The 15,312-nt window shown below is 39.3% G+C and overlaps 1 protein-coding gene across 5 annotated transcripts in view; it reads left to right on the top strand.

Annotated features, from left to right (window-relative positions):
* Esyt2 (extended synaptotagmin 2) overlaps window positions 1-15,312 on the top strand; it is an 809,403-nt gene that overhangs the window by 741,656 nt on the left and 52,435 nt on the right. For 4 of the 5 annotated variants that reach the window (XM_029484378.1, XM_029484379.1, XM_029484380.1 and 1 more), the window contains exons 2-4: window positions 9,162-9,203; window positions 10,059-10,193; window positions 12,414-12,490. In XM_029484378.1, the coding sequence (XP_029340238.1) occupies window positions 9,162-9,203; window positions 10,059-10,193; window positions 12,414-12,490 (254 nt within the window). Of the gene's footprint in view, window positions 1-9,161; window positions 9,204-10,058; window positions 10,194-10,478; window positions 10,565-12,413; window positions 12,491-15,312 lie in introns of those variants that run through there. The other variant, XM_029484381.1, reaches the window with a different exon arrangement.

Here is a 15,312-nt window from a genome sequence, read left to right on the forward strand (position 1 = left end):
CCACAGCGATTGCTCGCTGCACGCTGCACGGCTTTCCACAGGTCTCAGCGATGCGGGTGCTTTGGTATAGTGCTTTCTGCCTGTTCCCAAGGCTGGCATCTGTCCTGGAGAGGGGTTGTCCTCAGAGGGAGGAGAATGCTACCATGAAAGGGGAAAGGGGAAATGGGAAATTGCAATATTCAGGCAGTGCCAGGGTGGGCCTTCTCCAAAGGCCAGAGGTGCCTGTGAAGTGGGGAGGGAAGGAGCATTAATTTCTATAGCCCACGAGGCAGGGAAGTGTAGAGGTAGGCTCCCTGTGTCTCTTCACCACTTGCGTACCCAGCCTACTCACATTACTTTCCAGCCAGCTCTTATGTTCAGTGTTCTTAAAAACAAAACAAAGCAAACGAGCAAGCAAACAACAACAACAACAACAAAAAACCCCAAACAAATCTCTCTTCCTGACTGAAAATTTTCTAAAATGGCTCATAGAACTTAGAAAAGTATATTTTATTTACTTTCATTGGTTTCTCATAGAGGATATGTTGCAGGAATAGCCAAGCAGAAGAGATGCATTTGAGACAGATACTGAGATGTGGCATGGAGTAAGCACACCACTCTTCTATCATCCCTGTGTGTTTTACCAACCAGAAGCTTTGTGGACCCAGAAATGGCTTTTCCCATCTGGTACTAGTATACAGGCAGGACTGACTTCATCACTGGCCTTTGGGTATTAATTTGGACCCCAACCCTCTAGTTCCAGAGGTTGGGAATGGAGCTGGAAGCCCCAACTCTCTAGGTCTGTTTGGTCATTCTAGTGCCCAATGTTTCTGGAGCTATTTGAAAACCTACCAAGAGTCAGCTGTCCTAGTTATTTTTCTATTACCACATCAAAACACTGTGATCAAGACAACTTCTAAAAGAAAGCAATTAACTGGGTGCTTGCTTACACTTTCAGAGGATTAGTCTGTGAAAGATGGCAAAGGAGCATGGCAGCAGGCAGGCATGGAGCTGGAACAGAGGCTGAGAACTCACATCTGATCCACAGCCATGAGGCAGGGAGACACACAGAGAGAATGAGAGGGGTGGGGGAGGGGAGAGAGAGCGCTCACGCAAGCGAGCTCAGGAGAGGGAGGAGGAATAGGACAGGTAACTGAAAATGGGGTGGATTTTTGAAATCTCAAAGCTGACACCTCCTCCAGCAAAGACGTACCTCTTAATCCTTCCCAAACAGTTCCATCACCTGGTCCCACCACTTCTGGTGACCTAGTATTTAAATATATGAGCCTATGGGGGCTATTCTCATTTAAATTACCATTCCACCCAATTAGAACAGACATGCTTCTGTTTATGAAATACCACACAGAACATTCCATGGGATTTAGGAGCTGTCAGGGACTAGCAACAAAAGCCAACTGTCTATTTTTCAATTCTATTGCAATGCTCTTATGATTTAATCCTGGTTTCTACATGCAATTATGCATACATAATGAATAGACTTGAATCAAGAAATTGATCAAGAGATACACAAACTTTTATTATTTTTTTCCTGAAGTTAAAGTTTGGTCACTATTTAGCATTCCTTTTGTTGTTGTTGTTAGTCTTTGGTTTTTGAGACAGGATCTCTCTATATATATCCTGGCTGTCCTGGGACTCACTGTGTAGACCAGGCTGGTCTTGAACTCCTAGAGATCCACTTGCCTCTGTGTCCTGAGTGCTGAGATTAAAAGCATATGCCACCACACCCACATCCTTTTTTTTTAAGATCTATTTTATTTATCACATATGTGTATATTTGAATCTGTACATCACAATGTGTGTGGATGTCTGTAGAGGTCAGAAAGGCCATTAGTTCCCTGGAACTGGAGTTACAGTACTGAGCTACTCTATGTGGCTCTATGTGGGTGCTGGCAATCAAACCCAAGTTCTCTGGAAGATGAGCCAGTGCTATTAACCGCTGAGCTATCAGACTCTAGCTCCTGTAGAACTTAACCTTGACGCAACCTCTGATTGGAACAGTGTTATGTTTTTTTGTTGCTTATCTTAATTCTAAAAGATCTTAATCCCATTTTCATAATCATACACACACACACATATATATGTATATGTATGTGTGTGTGTGTGTGTGTGTGTGTGTATATATATATATATATATATATATATATATATGTATATATATGACAAAGCTGAATTTATTGCAAAGAAAATGTGTGGTGCTACCATTGCATATCCATCTTCTGATTCATTGTAGTCAAAACATATGTGTGTCCAGTTGCCTAGCAGTATTGGATTTGAATTTTTAAAAACCAACCAGATTGTCTGTGTTGAAGACAGGCTTCCTCTTTTGGAACTCGTTTTAACATGTGATATTGATGTAGCCGATGCCAAAGTCCCAGTTTAAATCAAGATTATCAAATAACTGTGTGACTTTCTGTTAGTAGTGACAAAAGGATGCCTAAAGATTTTTAAAATTTTGTTAAAATATGCTTTAACTTAAAAAAAGGCGACTCGTTGACATGTGTTTACATGTGAAGGGTTATGCACATCATTAAATGGTTGAGACCCTTGGCTATAAGCTATAAGCTGTCACTGTGTTGATTCTACTATTGAATATAATCAGTCCTGGCTTAGATTTTGCTGTCATGCCATACATGTGATTAAACATAAAATGCCTTAAAAACAAGCAGTTCTATGAATTATGTATGCCAGATGTACATGAAAATTCAGTGTACTATTACTGAAATATAAGAATTAGTTTTCAGCCAAGCATATTGGCACAAACTTAAAATCCAGCACTTAGAAACTAAAGCAATTGGATCACAAGTTTGAGTCAGTCTGAGCTATATTGTGAGAGCCTTCTCCCTGACTATAATTGGCTTTCAGATATTTTATACATCTTGTAAAACTATACTAGGAGTCACCTAGCTTAAAATTATATTCTATTGTTTCCTTAAAATAGGCATCTGTCGTTCATATAACAAGGACATAGTGAATTATCAAAGATGAGTACTTTTTAGACATATGGCTTTGAACACACTGGTATACAGCAGACACTTCTCTGTTACCTCCTGTTCCTCCTTCAGCTGTCAGGAGTCAGAGCTACACCTCCCTCCCAAGCTCAGCCTGTTGGCCTTCTTAAGCAGCTAGTTCTTTAGTCAGACCTTTGCAGTTTGCAGTAACATAGGAAAGTTAAATTTTTACCTTAACTCTGTTAGCCCCACTTTGTGAGAATATAATAGAGTGATTGTGGTCACCTATGGTCTCAGGTAAAAATAGAGGTTAATGCTGTTTCATATGCCTTAACGAAATTTCTCCTAAGAAGCTAAGCACCTAGGAGAGGATTTTGAATGTTGGAAGCAGCCTGAGAAGTATTTAGTGTGTCAGGTTACATGCTTATAGTGACCAAAGTCTACATTATTATGACACAAACCACTAACAAAATTATAACCTTGTAGATTAAAAAAATTTTTATTTATTTTATGTGTATAGGCATTCTGTCGGCTTGAGTGTTTGCTGTTTTTCTCTGGGCCCTAGATCTCTGTTCATTTTCCTGTCTGGTGCAGCCCACAGGACATACAGAGATGCACATGGCTTCTTGTATCTTTTGCACCTGGAAAGCACAGGAGAGAGAACTGTAGATGTTGGGTTGCTTGCATGCCATCTGGAAAGACAAAGAAAGGAAGATTTCTTATGCCTCCACTGGCAGCTTAACCTCTCATCTTCTTTAATAGTTCTAACACTAGTTCTTGAGCAGCCTTTCTGTCTTAGCCTCCTCATTGCTGGAATTACTGGTGTGGGACACCAGACTCCATTCCTCTAGGCTGCTTTGTTATATAGATAAGTATTTTGGGCATTTTTAACTTTCTTTAAGCACCCCTATATTTGCTTAGATTTTAAGACTAGTTTTATATGAAGGCAGAATTTATTAACTTTAAAATATTTAAAAATTCTCTGTCTCTCTGTCTCTCTGTCTCTGTCTCTCTCTCTCTTTCTTTTGTTTTTTTTGAGACAGGGGTTTCTCTGTGTAGTCCTGGCTGTCCTGGAACTCACTCTGTAGACCAGGCTGGCCTCGAACTCAGAAATCGCCTGCCTCTGCCTCCCAAGTGCTGGAATTAAAGGTGTGCGCCACCACCGCCCGGCTTAAAAATTCTCTTCCTTCCTTCTCCAGGTCAGCCACAGAGACTTAGAATTCTCATTCTAATCTATTCTCCTTTCTTCCCTCTCCCCTCTCTGTTTGGTCTGATATAACAAATATTTTAAACTTTTGAACCCTTTTCTTACTCTCATATTCAGTAGAATACTTTACCTCAGGTCACCAAATGAGGTGGGTAGAGAGGTTTCTTATAACCAAGCAGTTCTCCAGCAGGCACTATCTGGGTATCCTATACTTTAGTTTGTTTCTGACATTGTCTACATGAAGTTAGTGTTGGGTGCTACAAACTAAGAACTCCATCCCACAATTCTCTTACCCATTTAGGAGCCAGTTGCATGTAGTAAATTGTCATGTGTGTTTGATGTGAATGTATGTCATGGGTTCCTACAATTCCTATGTTGATTCTATTAATTTGTTAGGATGTCTTATAGAACTTAGAAATATGTTTACTGCTTTATTGTTGGGGTTATTACAAAGCATATAGACAACCAGTCAGATGAAGAGATACATAGGGGACAGTCTGGGAGGGAACACAGAACTTCAGTGTCCCCTCCAGGAAAACCCACATGTTGTGCAGCCTGGAATCTTTACAACCCTGTCCTTTTGTTTCGTTAAATAGCTTAAAAGGATGTTTCATTAAATAGCTGTAATTGATTAAATCATATTCCATTAGTGATTGGCTCAACCTCTACCCACCTCCCCCAGTAGAGTAAAGGGGGAAGTTCTTCCCTTATTTCATCTAACCCTGTCCTGAAACCATGAGTCCAGCAAGAGTCACCTGATTGGAAGAAGGGATGTACCTGTCTATCAGGAAATTCGAGAGTACTTAGGAGCCTTAAGTGTGAAACCCAGGGTCAAAGATCAAATTTAAAACAAAAGGTTCTGGGGATGGAGTCTGTACATTTTATCTCAGTACTTGGGAGGCAGAGACAGGCATATCTCTGTGAGTTCAAGAACAGGTTGGTCTTGACAATGAGCAGCTATCAGCCAGGGACCCACAGGTGGGCCCTGTGTCAAAAAATAAAAATGAAACAAAAGATTCCCTAGATACAACTCCTTACCAGTGGTGTACCTCGACTCACTTTCAGCAGCCTCTACCCAGACACTGCCAGGATATTGACTTCCTGCTACTACAGATTCAGTCAGCATTATTCAGTCTGAAGTAAAGTTGAGTTCATTAAGTAGAGGACAGTACACATTAGAGTGCAGGCATCAAAGTCATACACCCAAGAGTATAAGCAGTAAGAAGGTTGGAATGTATAACTTTGTAACAAATTTATAGATCAAATAAAGTTTAAAATTTAAGTTTAAGCTACGTTTACTTCTCTTATCTAAAGATTTTTCTTTGCTTTCAAGAGCGGCTTTAAGGTGGTTTACAAGGCATATTATTTTGTAGGTTTACAGATGAAAAAGGAGTTCTAAAATTTTGAAAGTCAAAGGTTACAAAGGTTTGTGTTATGTTTTGAATATAAGATTGCTTCTTGTGGTAGAATCAGACTTGCAAGCAGTAGTTTCATTGGTTCTGTCTAAATTCTTGACTCTAAACAGATGAATTACTCAAACAAGATTCAGGTTGAAGTGAGGGCTCTCTTCATTCTCATGTCCCTTTAATTTTTTTCTTTGCTTTCTATCCTGTTTCACTAGCATCCTTGTCTACAAAGGGCTTTAGGAACTACATGTCAAGGACAGGGTCAGGGATCACGTATGTGTATGGTGTGGTGTGTGTGTCTACATGTGTGCCCATACGTGTGTGGTGTTAAACATGCATGCTGTCTAATTGTGGAATGTTAGGGAACCATCCAGGTAAGATCAGATCCCTAAACAGTGCTCTTCCTTCTCTAACACGTCTCTAAATGATGTATACATGAGTTCTTAAGGTAGAGCATGGTTCAACATGTGGGCAGGAAATAGTCATCCAGTGGCAAAAAACACCGGGGAAAGTCAGGGTTCACAAGTGTCCACATTTTCTTTTGTTTTCTCTTTCTTCCCTTGTTGATTTGAGACAGTATCTCCTTGGTAACCCAGGCTTATCCCCTCTTGCCTCCTTTAGTGCTAGGATTGTAGATGTATGCCAACACCTAGCTTGCAATATTTCTTGATCTTAAAGTAATGATTAGCAAATTAATTTTTGGTTGTCACAAAGAGTTAAACTGTAACAACAGAAAAGAAAATCAAAATTCGGGGTTTTTTTTGTTCCTGGTTCAGTACATATTTTTGTGTTCTAGGCATATATTTATATATATTTTATGTATTTACATATTTACACATATGTACAGAGACACAAATATAAACACATATATGTCTATGCAAACAATATTTTAAGATTCCATGGTCCCTATTAACCACTTTTTATTGGTTGGAGATCTAACTGTAGCTTGTATTACAGGACATAGTCCTTCTTAAACTTTGAAGACATTATTGGAATCTGGAAGTTCATTTGATGGTATTTACAAATATGATGTAGTGTAATGTACTGTCTGTCATGTTGTGACAAATGTTGACTTACAGAGAGTTGCAGCACCTCAATGGAGGACTATTGGTCTTTAGGTGGTAAAGTGTTGTGTGGGAAGCTGACCAGAACTAAAGTGAGCTGGTTCTTAGGGAAGGGCTGTCAGGAGAAGAAGGTGGGGAAGAGCATCATTCCATGTCCACAGCCTTGGCTGCTCTGGCTGTACTCAACAGGATATATAAAGGTGGGTCTTTGAGCTGTGACCCAGAGAAAATGTGACTGCACTGCCTTTGAAGCTCAAGCTAAGGAAGTTAAAATTATTCGATAAACACTCAGGCATCAAAGTCTTCAGTAAGGTGACTTGAAAAGGAAGTTCCTGTTTTCTAGAATAGTGCTCTGTTAGCTAAATTTAGTGGTTAGACATCAAAGGGCAAGAATATTCAGGAGTTAGGCCCTACAGAAACGGCACTGTGGTATTCACTCTGAAATTACAGAAAGTAGGGTACATCTGCGCTGCAGAAGTTTCCATGACAGTGAACAGAAGATTCGCAATACTTGCCTTTTGATCTGTCTGTTGCCTCCAGTGTTTGGTTGGTTTAGAGGCAAAATGTAGAATGGGAGAGAGCCTCACAATAAATTAGAAGGATCTAAATACCTGCTTTAATGTTCTGCCTGCCACTCACTGTCCCAGTCCTGATTTGACTACTAAACTACTTCAAAGTAATACAAAGAAATGACAGTGTACTGATAGCAAATGAATTAATTTTGTGAGCTGATTTGATAAATCTAACAAAGACTGTCTGCTCACCTCATTGTAACCATGAACTTTCTTTCATCCTGTCCCTTAGGGAAAATGCAGCCCTTTCTTATACACTTGGTTGACTTTGACAGAGCATAGCATCAAGAGTTAAGCAAACATGTACAACAGTCCGCTGGCTGACCCTTTAGCTTGTTGAATGTTGTCTTCCCCAATTTCTAAGACATTGTCTCAATTTTGGAAGGCTTTTGTACCCCACCCCACCCCAATGCATTTATGCTTATCTAATTTAGAAATAACAGTTTCTACTCACTCTAGCATGTTTCGTGGTTCAACCAGATATTCTTCATATTATGTGATTCAAGGGAAATAAGGCCTACTTGTGCTTGTGTAGACACAAAGGAAAGCCATAACACTACCAGTTTTACTGTCCCTGCTTATTTTCCTCTTGCTGAGACCCCAGGGGAGCAGTCAATCACTCAGGATTTATGAGAGCCAGTATAAGCTGTTGGTGATTAATGGCTTGATAGTGACCTACACTATGTCCAGGGATTGGCCAGACTCCATTTTCTGTTGTTTTCATAATCAAATTTGATAAGTAGAGTTGGGTCTCTGAAACCTTGGAAGCCTCACACCACCCCTTGAGACTATATAGTGTTCCGGTTCTGGTCCACTTTCTTTAGTCAGAGGACAGCGTTATTGGACTGGATTCTTTTTTTTTTTTTTTTTTTTTTTTTTNTGATTTTTCAAGACAGGGTTTCTCTGTGTAGCCCTGGCTGTCCTGGAACTCACTTTGTAGAGCAGGCTGGCCTCGAACTCAGAAATCCACCTGCTTCTGCCTCCCGAGTGCTGGGATTAAAGGCGTGCGCCACCACTCCCGGCTGGACTGGATTCTTTATAATTTAGGAAAGTTGTATTCATCATATCTTCTCAGTCTCCAGTACAAAGTCTCTTGTGATCTGCTGTATCTCCAAATCCAAACTATGTGTGTCCTGCGTACTCTTTTTTTTAAAAGCACCCTTGTGGCCAAAAACAGCCCTTGCTTCCTTTGCAAAAATGTTTTATTTTAACTTCAACAACAGAGAAAACATTCTTTACCTATTTTTAAAGTAGGTTTCCTTTTGCATTTTCAGTCACTTTTCCTGTATGTAGGCCTTGCCTATGGAGAGCTATGATCACAGTATGCATTTGGGAGAGGGCAGACTGGTGGAGATGACCCTTGCTTGCATAGAAGTCATCTGGCTAGGGCTAAGAAGGGAAAACAAAACGAGAGATCGATTTTGAAGTGAGTCTAGATTTTTAGGATTTCTAGGAGAACAATGGGAATGATGATATTCTTTTTTTTTTTTTTAAGATTTATTTATTTTTATTTTATGTAAGTACACTGTAGCAGTCTTCAGACACTCCAGAAGAGGGAGTCAGATCTCATTATGGATGGTTGTGAGCCACCATGTGGTTGCTGGGATTTGAACTTCGAACCTTCGGAAGAGTAGTCGGGTGCTCTTACCCACTGAGCCATCTCACCAGCCCAATGATATTCTTTTAAAAGACATTTTTCTATATGCTGATGTTTCAAATGCTAAGGAGTACCCACTTTGGTGGTGTGAGGCAGAGAAGGAAGGCTCTGGTGGTATTTATGGGCCTCCAACCCTCTCCCTCCAGAGTGTGGCAAGTCAGGTACCCCACATTTCACTTTCTCCTCTCTGAGGCTATGCCAAAGCCTTAGAGCAGAGTGTTCTAAGGAAGTTTTATATAGCCTATCGGTCATTATGTTTATGATTGTCAGGAGTCATTGAGTCATGTGTGTGTGTTTTCTTTCTCAGGTTCATTTTCCAGACACTGAAAGAGCAGAATGGCTAAATAAGGTAAGATTAGCATATTCAAGTATTCAGTGGGAATTGGAGGGCCAGAGGCCATCTTCCCATATTTGGAAATTTGTGTTAGTATTATTGAGTTCAGATTGCAATGAGCAGGCTTCCACTCCCCAGAGGACTGTTGCAAGCAGTGTGTGGCTTCCCTTTAAGGAGAAGAAGAGCTGTGTCATTGACCTAAGAAGATTCATGTGTGTGCTTGCATGGCATTGCCATCTGGCCTTATGTCTTCTTTCTTGAATAGAGGCTGCTCACATCTGCTTTATAGAAATCACAAGCAATCATTCTGGAAACATTATGAGGAGAAAAATAACTCCCAAGAAATTACCAATCTATAATAGCTTTTAAAGAATTGTTTTTGTTTCAGTAAGCTTTAGGTGGAATCTCTCATAACTTGTATTTTGAGCATCTTTAAGGCAATATGATAACCCTAGCTAGACAAGAATCACCCTATAGCACAAGTTAATATGTGGTTATTAAAGTGCAGGAGTAGTTACTGAAATCCATGCAGTTTTTGTTGGGTTGAGTTTAGTTTTATTGTCAATTGAAACCATGGGACTTTTAGTGATTATTAGATGTGTAGACATGTTTAAACAGAATAGCTAAATAAAAGAGCTAATATCTACAGCATATTGGCTAATCAGTAGTTTATTGTTGAAGTAAATGCTTAATGTTTAAAACACATTTTGCAGGACTGATTTTGAATAACAAGACCATTTCTCCTTTTGTTTTAGTTTTCAAAGCCAGACTCTAATAGACTACGTGATTTTAAAATCTTTCTTAGTGACTCAACTACATTATGTATTGTATATCATAGCAGTTACCTAACATGAGATCCTTTCCTTCCAGACTGTAAAGCACATGTGGCCCTTTATTTGTCAGTTTATCGAGAAGCTCTTTCGAGAAACCATAGAGCCAGCTGTGCGTGGAGCAAATGCTCACCTCAGCACCTTCAGCTTCACAAAAGTGGATGTGGGTCAGCAGGTCAGTTCTGCCCTTCCTCATGCACACAGTAGGATTGCTGAGAATGCATGTAACCACTCTAAGGCTCTGAAGGAAATTGATCTTTAGGAGACCAATTGGAAAGTCAACAGATTTCTTAGATTCTTCTTCCCAACAACTTTTTGTGCTTTTTGGGATTCGGGCTTGTTGCCTCACTCTCATTGTGCTAGTCTTTATATTTTGTTGTTTCTTTTTAACTTTTTAAAATTAATTTTTATTTTTATGTATGTATATGTTTGTCTGTGTGAGAATATGCTATACATGCATGCAGGTATTCATGGAGGCCAGAAGATGATAATCAGAGCCCCTGGAGATAGAGTTACAGGCATTTGTACAAATGCCTAATGTGGACGGTAAGAATCAAAGTCAAGCCTCTGGAAGAGCAACATTGGTCTTAACCATTGAGCCATTTTCCAGCCCTGTTCTGACTTTTTAAAAATAGTGACAATTTTAAATACAGTTTACTAGCCTTAACAAATGTATGTATGTGTATGTAATGTGTGTGTGTGTATATATATATATATATATATATATATGTATATATACATATACATATATGCATATATATATGTATATATCTCTGTGTGTATCAGTGTATAGAGAAGCTCTGTGTATGTGTGTGTGTGTGTGTGTGTGTGTGTGTGTGTGTGTGTATGTTTAAACAAATATTTTTATATACATTATTGACTTTGGTTTTGTCCATATTCTTTGTTTTTCAGTATTTTCTAAAAGTTAGATGAGAAATCATTTCTTGAAACACATTTATTGTAGAAAATTTTATGATTAAATAAAAATTCTAGCATATGATAATTATTTTAAGACAACATTGAGGTTTTTTTATTTATATGTACTATTACTTTTTAAACTTTTTGACCATTTCATGCTTGTACCATATTTCATGCATGTATTGTACCATATTCATATCTTCATAGCCATCTCTATCTTCTTCCTGCTACTGTTGGCCCACTTTTTATTTCCAACTAGTTCCCTCCTTTTATGTTTTTTCCCTTTCCATCTCCCTCTCTCTTTCCCTCTCTCTTTCCCTCTCTGTTTCCCCCTCTCTCTCCCTCTCCTCTTTCTGTGTGTCTGTGTCTATTTTTTGGCCTCTTGAAACAGTCTTGCTATGAAGCACAGGCTGATCTTTCTTTCTTTTTTTTTTTTTTTTTAATTAGGTACTTTCCTCATTTACATTTCCAATGCTATCCCAAAAGTCCCCCATACCCTCCCCCCAGGCTGGTATTTCAATACAGCTTGTAGACTAGGGAGATATTTCAGTGGTTCAGAGTCCTTCTAGAGGATCCAGGTTTGATTCCTAGAACTCATTAACAGCCAGTTTACTGCCACCTATAGATCCAACTCAGAAGATCTGACATTCTTTTATGGCCCCAGCATGCACATAAGAAAAATAAGTCTTAATTTAAAAAAAACAATGTATTTTATGATCTGTCTTTTGTGGTTGCATATTCAATTATCTTTACCGTATATTAAGTATTCTTTTGAGACAATAGTCTCACTTTTTAGCCTAGACTGGCCTTGAGCTGGCAATCCCATGTGTCAGCTTAAGTGTTGCAGTACCACATTCAACTATACCTTATCTTTTTTATCTACTCAGAAGTCCAGTTTTTGGCTGGAGAGATGGCTCAGCGGTTAAGAGCACTGACTGTTCTTCCAGAGGTCCTGAGTTCAATTCCCAGCAACCACATGGTGCTCACAACCATCTGTAATGGGATCTGATGCCCTCTTCTGGGGTGTCTGAAGACAGCTACAGTGCGCTCACATACATTAAATAAATAAATAAATAAATACGTTCAATTTTTGGGAAAATTTAAACAGAAAACTTGTAAAACATAAAATAATGGAAAAGTATTAATAAGGATAGAGTAAAAGAAAAGGATCAGATTAAATCAAAAGAGATAAGGCAAAGGGGACTTCATAGTAAAAGCAGATGTATTTATTACATGTACTAACACAGCACTACCCATGTTACTGAGTCCTCACCTCACATGGATGCTACTATTATTTATATCTCACAGATAGAAAACTGAGAATACAAGCTAAATAAATTGTCAATTTAAACTGTGGTATAAAACCAGAATTATAATCTAGTGCTTAACTTGTCCTTATCATGTCTGTCGCTTTATTGTTAGGTTTGTTTGCTTTTAAGCCTTTTCCTGTTTTAAATTAAGCTATTTCTTGTTTCAGCCCCTGAGAGTCAATGGTGTTAAGGTTTATACTGAAAATGTAGACAAAAGACAAATTATTCTGGACCTTCAGATTAGGTAAGTTTTTATTTGTGTTATGTTTTGCCATGGCTACTGACACATGGTGTTCATTTAGCAATATGTATAAGATGAAGGATAAAATAAATGTCTTGACTTTTCGTCATTGTAATTTGATTAAATTCTTCCAGGTCTACATTTTAACAACCTTTGAGTTGCTAACAGTCTGGATACCATCGTTCATTAGATGTAGTGTGGCTGGAGAGCTGTCTCAGCAGCTAAGAGCACTTGCTACTACTATTCCAGACAACCTGGGTTTGATTCCTGGCACCCACATAGCAGCTCACAACATCTGTAACTCCAGCCCCAGGGAATCCAGTGCCCTTTTCTGGCCTCTATGGGCACATGCCAGGTACACAGACATATGTGCAGGCAAACAGCCATACACATAAAATAAGGTACATTTCTAAAAATGTATTGATTAAAGGAAATTATATACTCTATAAGAAAACTATAGTAAATAATTCTTATGAACCTTAGTATAAAACTCTACAACAAAATATCAGCAAGTTGAATCAAGTAGCATAGATTATATGTCATCAACAGGTAGATTTTATTCCCAGAATACAAATGTGACTCAGATATGAAAACCAATCTGTAAAATACACTACTTTATTTTAAGAAGAAAGTGCTGTAGTAGTAGGGCACCTTCGTGGATTTCTCTGTTAATACAGAAGGTGCATTTAACAAAGTTCAGTATTCTTACATGGTTTTTTTAAAAAATAAGTTCAACCTAGGAATCTTAATTGAAAAGCAGTGTTTACAAATAATTAGACCTTACAGGGAAAAAAAAAATTACAGAAAGTTTTAAAGCCAGGTGTGATGGCATTTAATCCCAGCACTTTGGAGGTGACTGGACTACATTTGAGTTCCAAGCCAGCCAGGACTACAGAGTAAGAATCTGTCTTTTAAAACCAACCAACCAACCAAACCTCTTAAAACTAAAATGAATTCAGCAAAGTAGCAAAACGCAGTTATATCAGTTGCATTTCCGTACATCAACAATGGAAAGTCCTGAAAGGAAGTAAAGACAATCTCACTTGTAACACAATAGATAGATAGGTGATTGGTAAAATGCTTGCTTTGTTCAGTCCCCACCCCCACTAAGGAAATGAGCATGGTGGTGCATTAGTAGTCCCAGGATGGAGAAAGCAGAGACGAGAGGATCTCAGTCAGCCTAGTCCAACGTAGTGAGCCCTAGACATCAGTGGAGTCTTTCAGAGCAAACCAGGCAGATGGCTAGTAGGAGTTCAGTCCTCTTTTCTGAGGCTAGACTAAGAATAATTTTTTTTATCATTTGTAAATTTCAAAGATACACTAATATTAATAATTGTATAGACTTTTTACCAGTTACTCTTATTTTAGAAAGAAATGTTCAATGTCCTTACTATGGGAAAGTCTTCATTTTTAAGATATTTGATAGCTGTGTAAACATCATTGTCACCAGCAGACTAAAAGAGCAGGTACACTTGTGTGTCTTCTGTTACCCGTGCTCTGGAAGGTTTGTCATCAGGCCTGGATAGGAGCTCCACGGTGGTCACCTGTGTAAGGCCTGTCATGAGGTGGACTGCCAGCTCCGTAGGGATAGACACCTTGTGTTCATTCATTGTGTTAGCATTGAGTACACTATTTGAGTAACTCCTTTAATGGATCTCAGTTAACGAAGCAGCTTAACTAGCACAAGTACTCTGCTGTGTTGTGTGCTTTAGACAAAGACCTCAACTACACTGGCAGCAAGATAGAGACAAAGGTGAGAATTAGGAAAGAAAGAAAACGTGTGTTAGGCTTTATGTTTATAAGGAATTAAAAAAAAATTATGACAGTTTTTCTTTTAATTTAATTTATTTATTTTACTTATTTACTTTATATCCTGACCACTGCCTTCCTCATGGTCACTCCTCCTCCTCCCCTTCTCTGGGTGGGTGGGAACCCCCCCTGGGTATCTCCCCCAACCCTGGCACTTCAATTCTCTGTGAGGCTAGGCACTTCCTCTTCCACACAGAAGCCCAGGTAATAGAACATATCCCGCGTGTTGGCAACAACTTTTGGGATATCCTCCGTTCCAGTTGTTTAGGATCCACATGAAGGTCAACTGTGCATCAGCTACCTATGAGTGGGGAAGCGTAGGTCCAGCCCATGCATGTTTCTTGTTTGGTGGTTCAGACTCTGAGAGCCCCAAGGGTCCAAGTTAGTTGACTCTGTTGGTCTTCCTGTGGAGGTCCTATCCCCTTTGATTCCTGCAATCCTTCCTCCTGTTCTTCCTTAAGAATCCCCAAGCTCCATTCACTATTTGGCTGTGGGTGTCTGTATCTCTCTGAGTTAGCTGCTGGATGGAGCCTCTCAGAGGACAACATGCTACTGTCTGCAAGCATAACAGAGATCATTAATAGTGTTAGGGATTGGTGCCTGCCCATGGGGTAGGTCTCAAGTTGGCTGTTCACTCAGTCTCTGCTCCCTCTCCTGTACCTACATTACTTGTAGCAGGATAAATTTTGGATCAAAAGTTTTGTGCGCCCGGCGTGGTGGCACACACCTTTAATCCCAGCACTTGGGAGGCAGAGACAGGTGGATTTCTGAGTTCGAGGCCAGCCTGGTCTACAAAGTGAGTTCCAGGACAGCCAGAGCTATACAGAGAAACCCTGTCTCGAAAAGCCAAAAAAAAAAAAAAGTTTTGTGGGTGAGTTTGTGTGTCTATTGCTTCACTATTGCTTCACTGGGGTTCCTGTCTGGCTACAGGAGGTGGCCTCTTCAGGTTCCATATCCCCACTGTAGTGAATCACAGGTAAGGTCACTCCTATTGATTCTTGGGCACCTCTCTTATT

This window comes from Mus caroli, chromosome 12 (assembly GCF_900094665.2).
Source record: "Mus caroli chromosome 12, CAROLI_EIJ_v1.1, whole genome shotgun sequence".
Taxonomy (NCBI): Eukaryota; Metazoa; Chordata; class Mammalia; order Rodentia; family Muridae; genus Mus; species Mus caroli.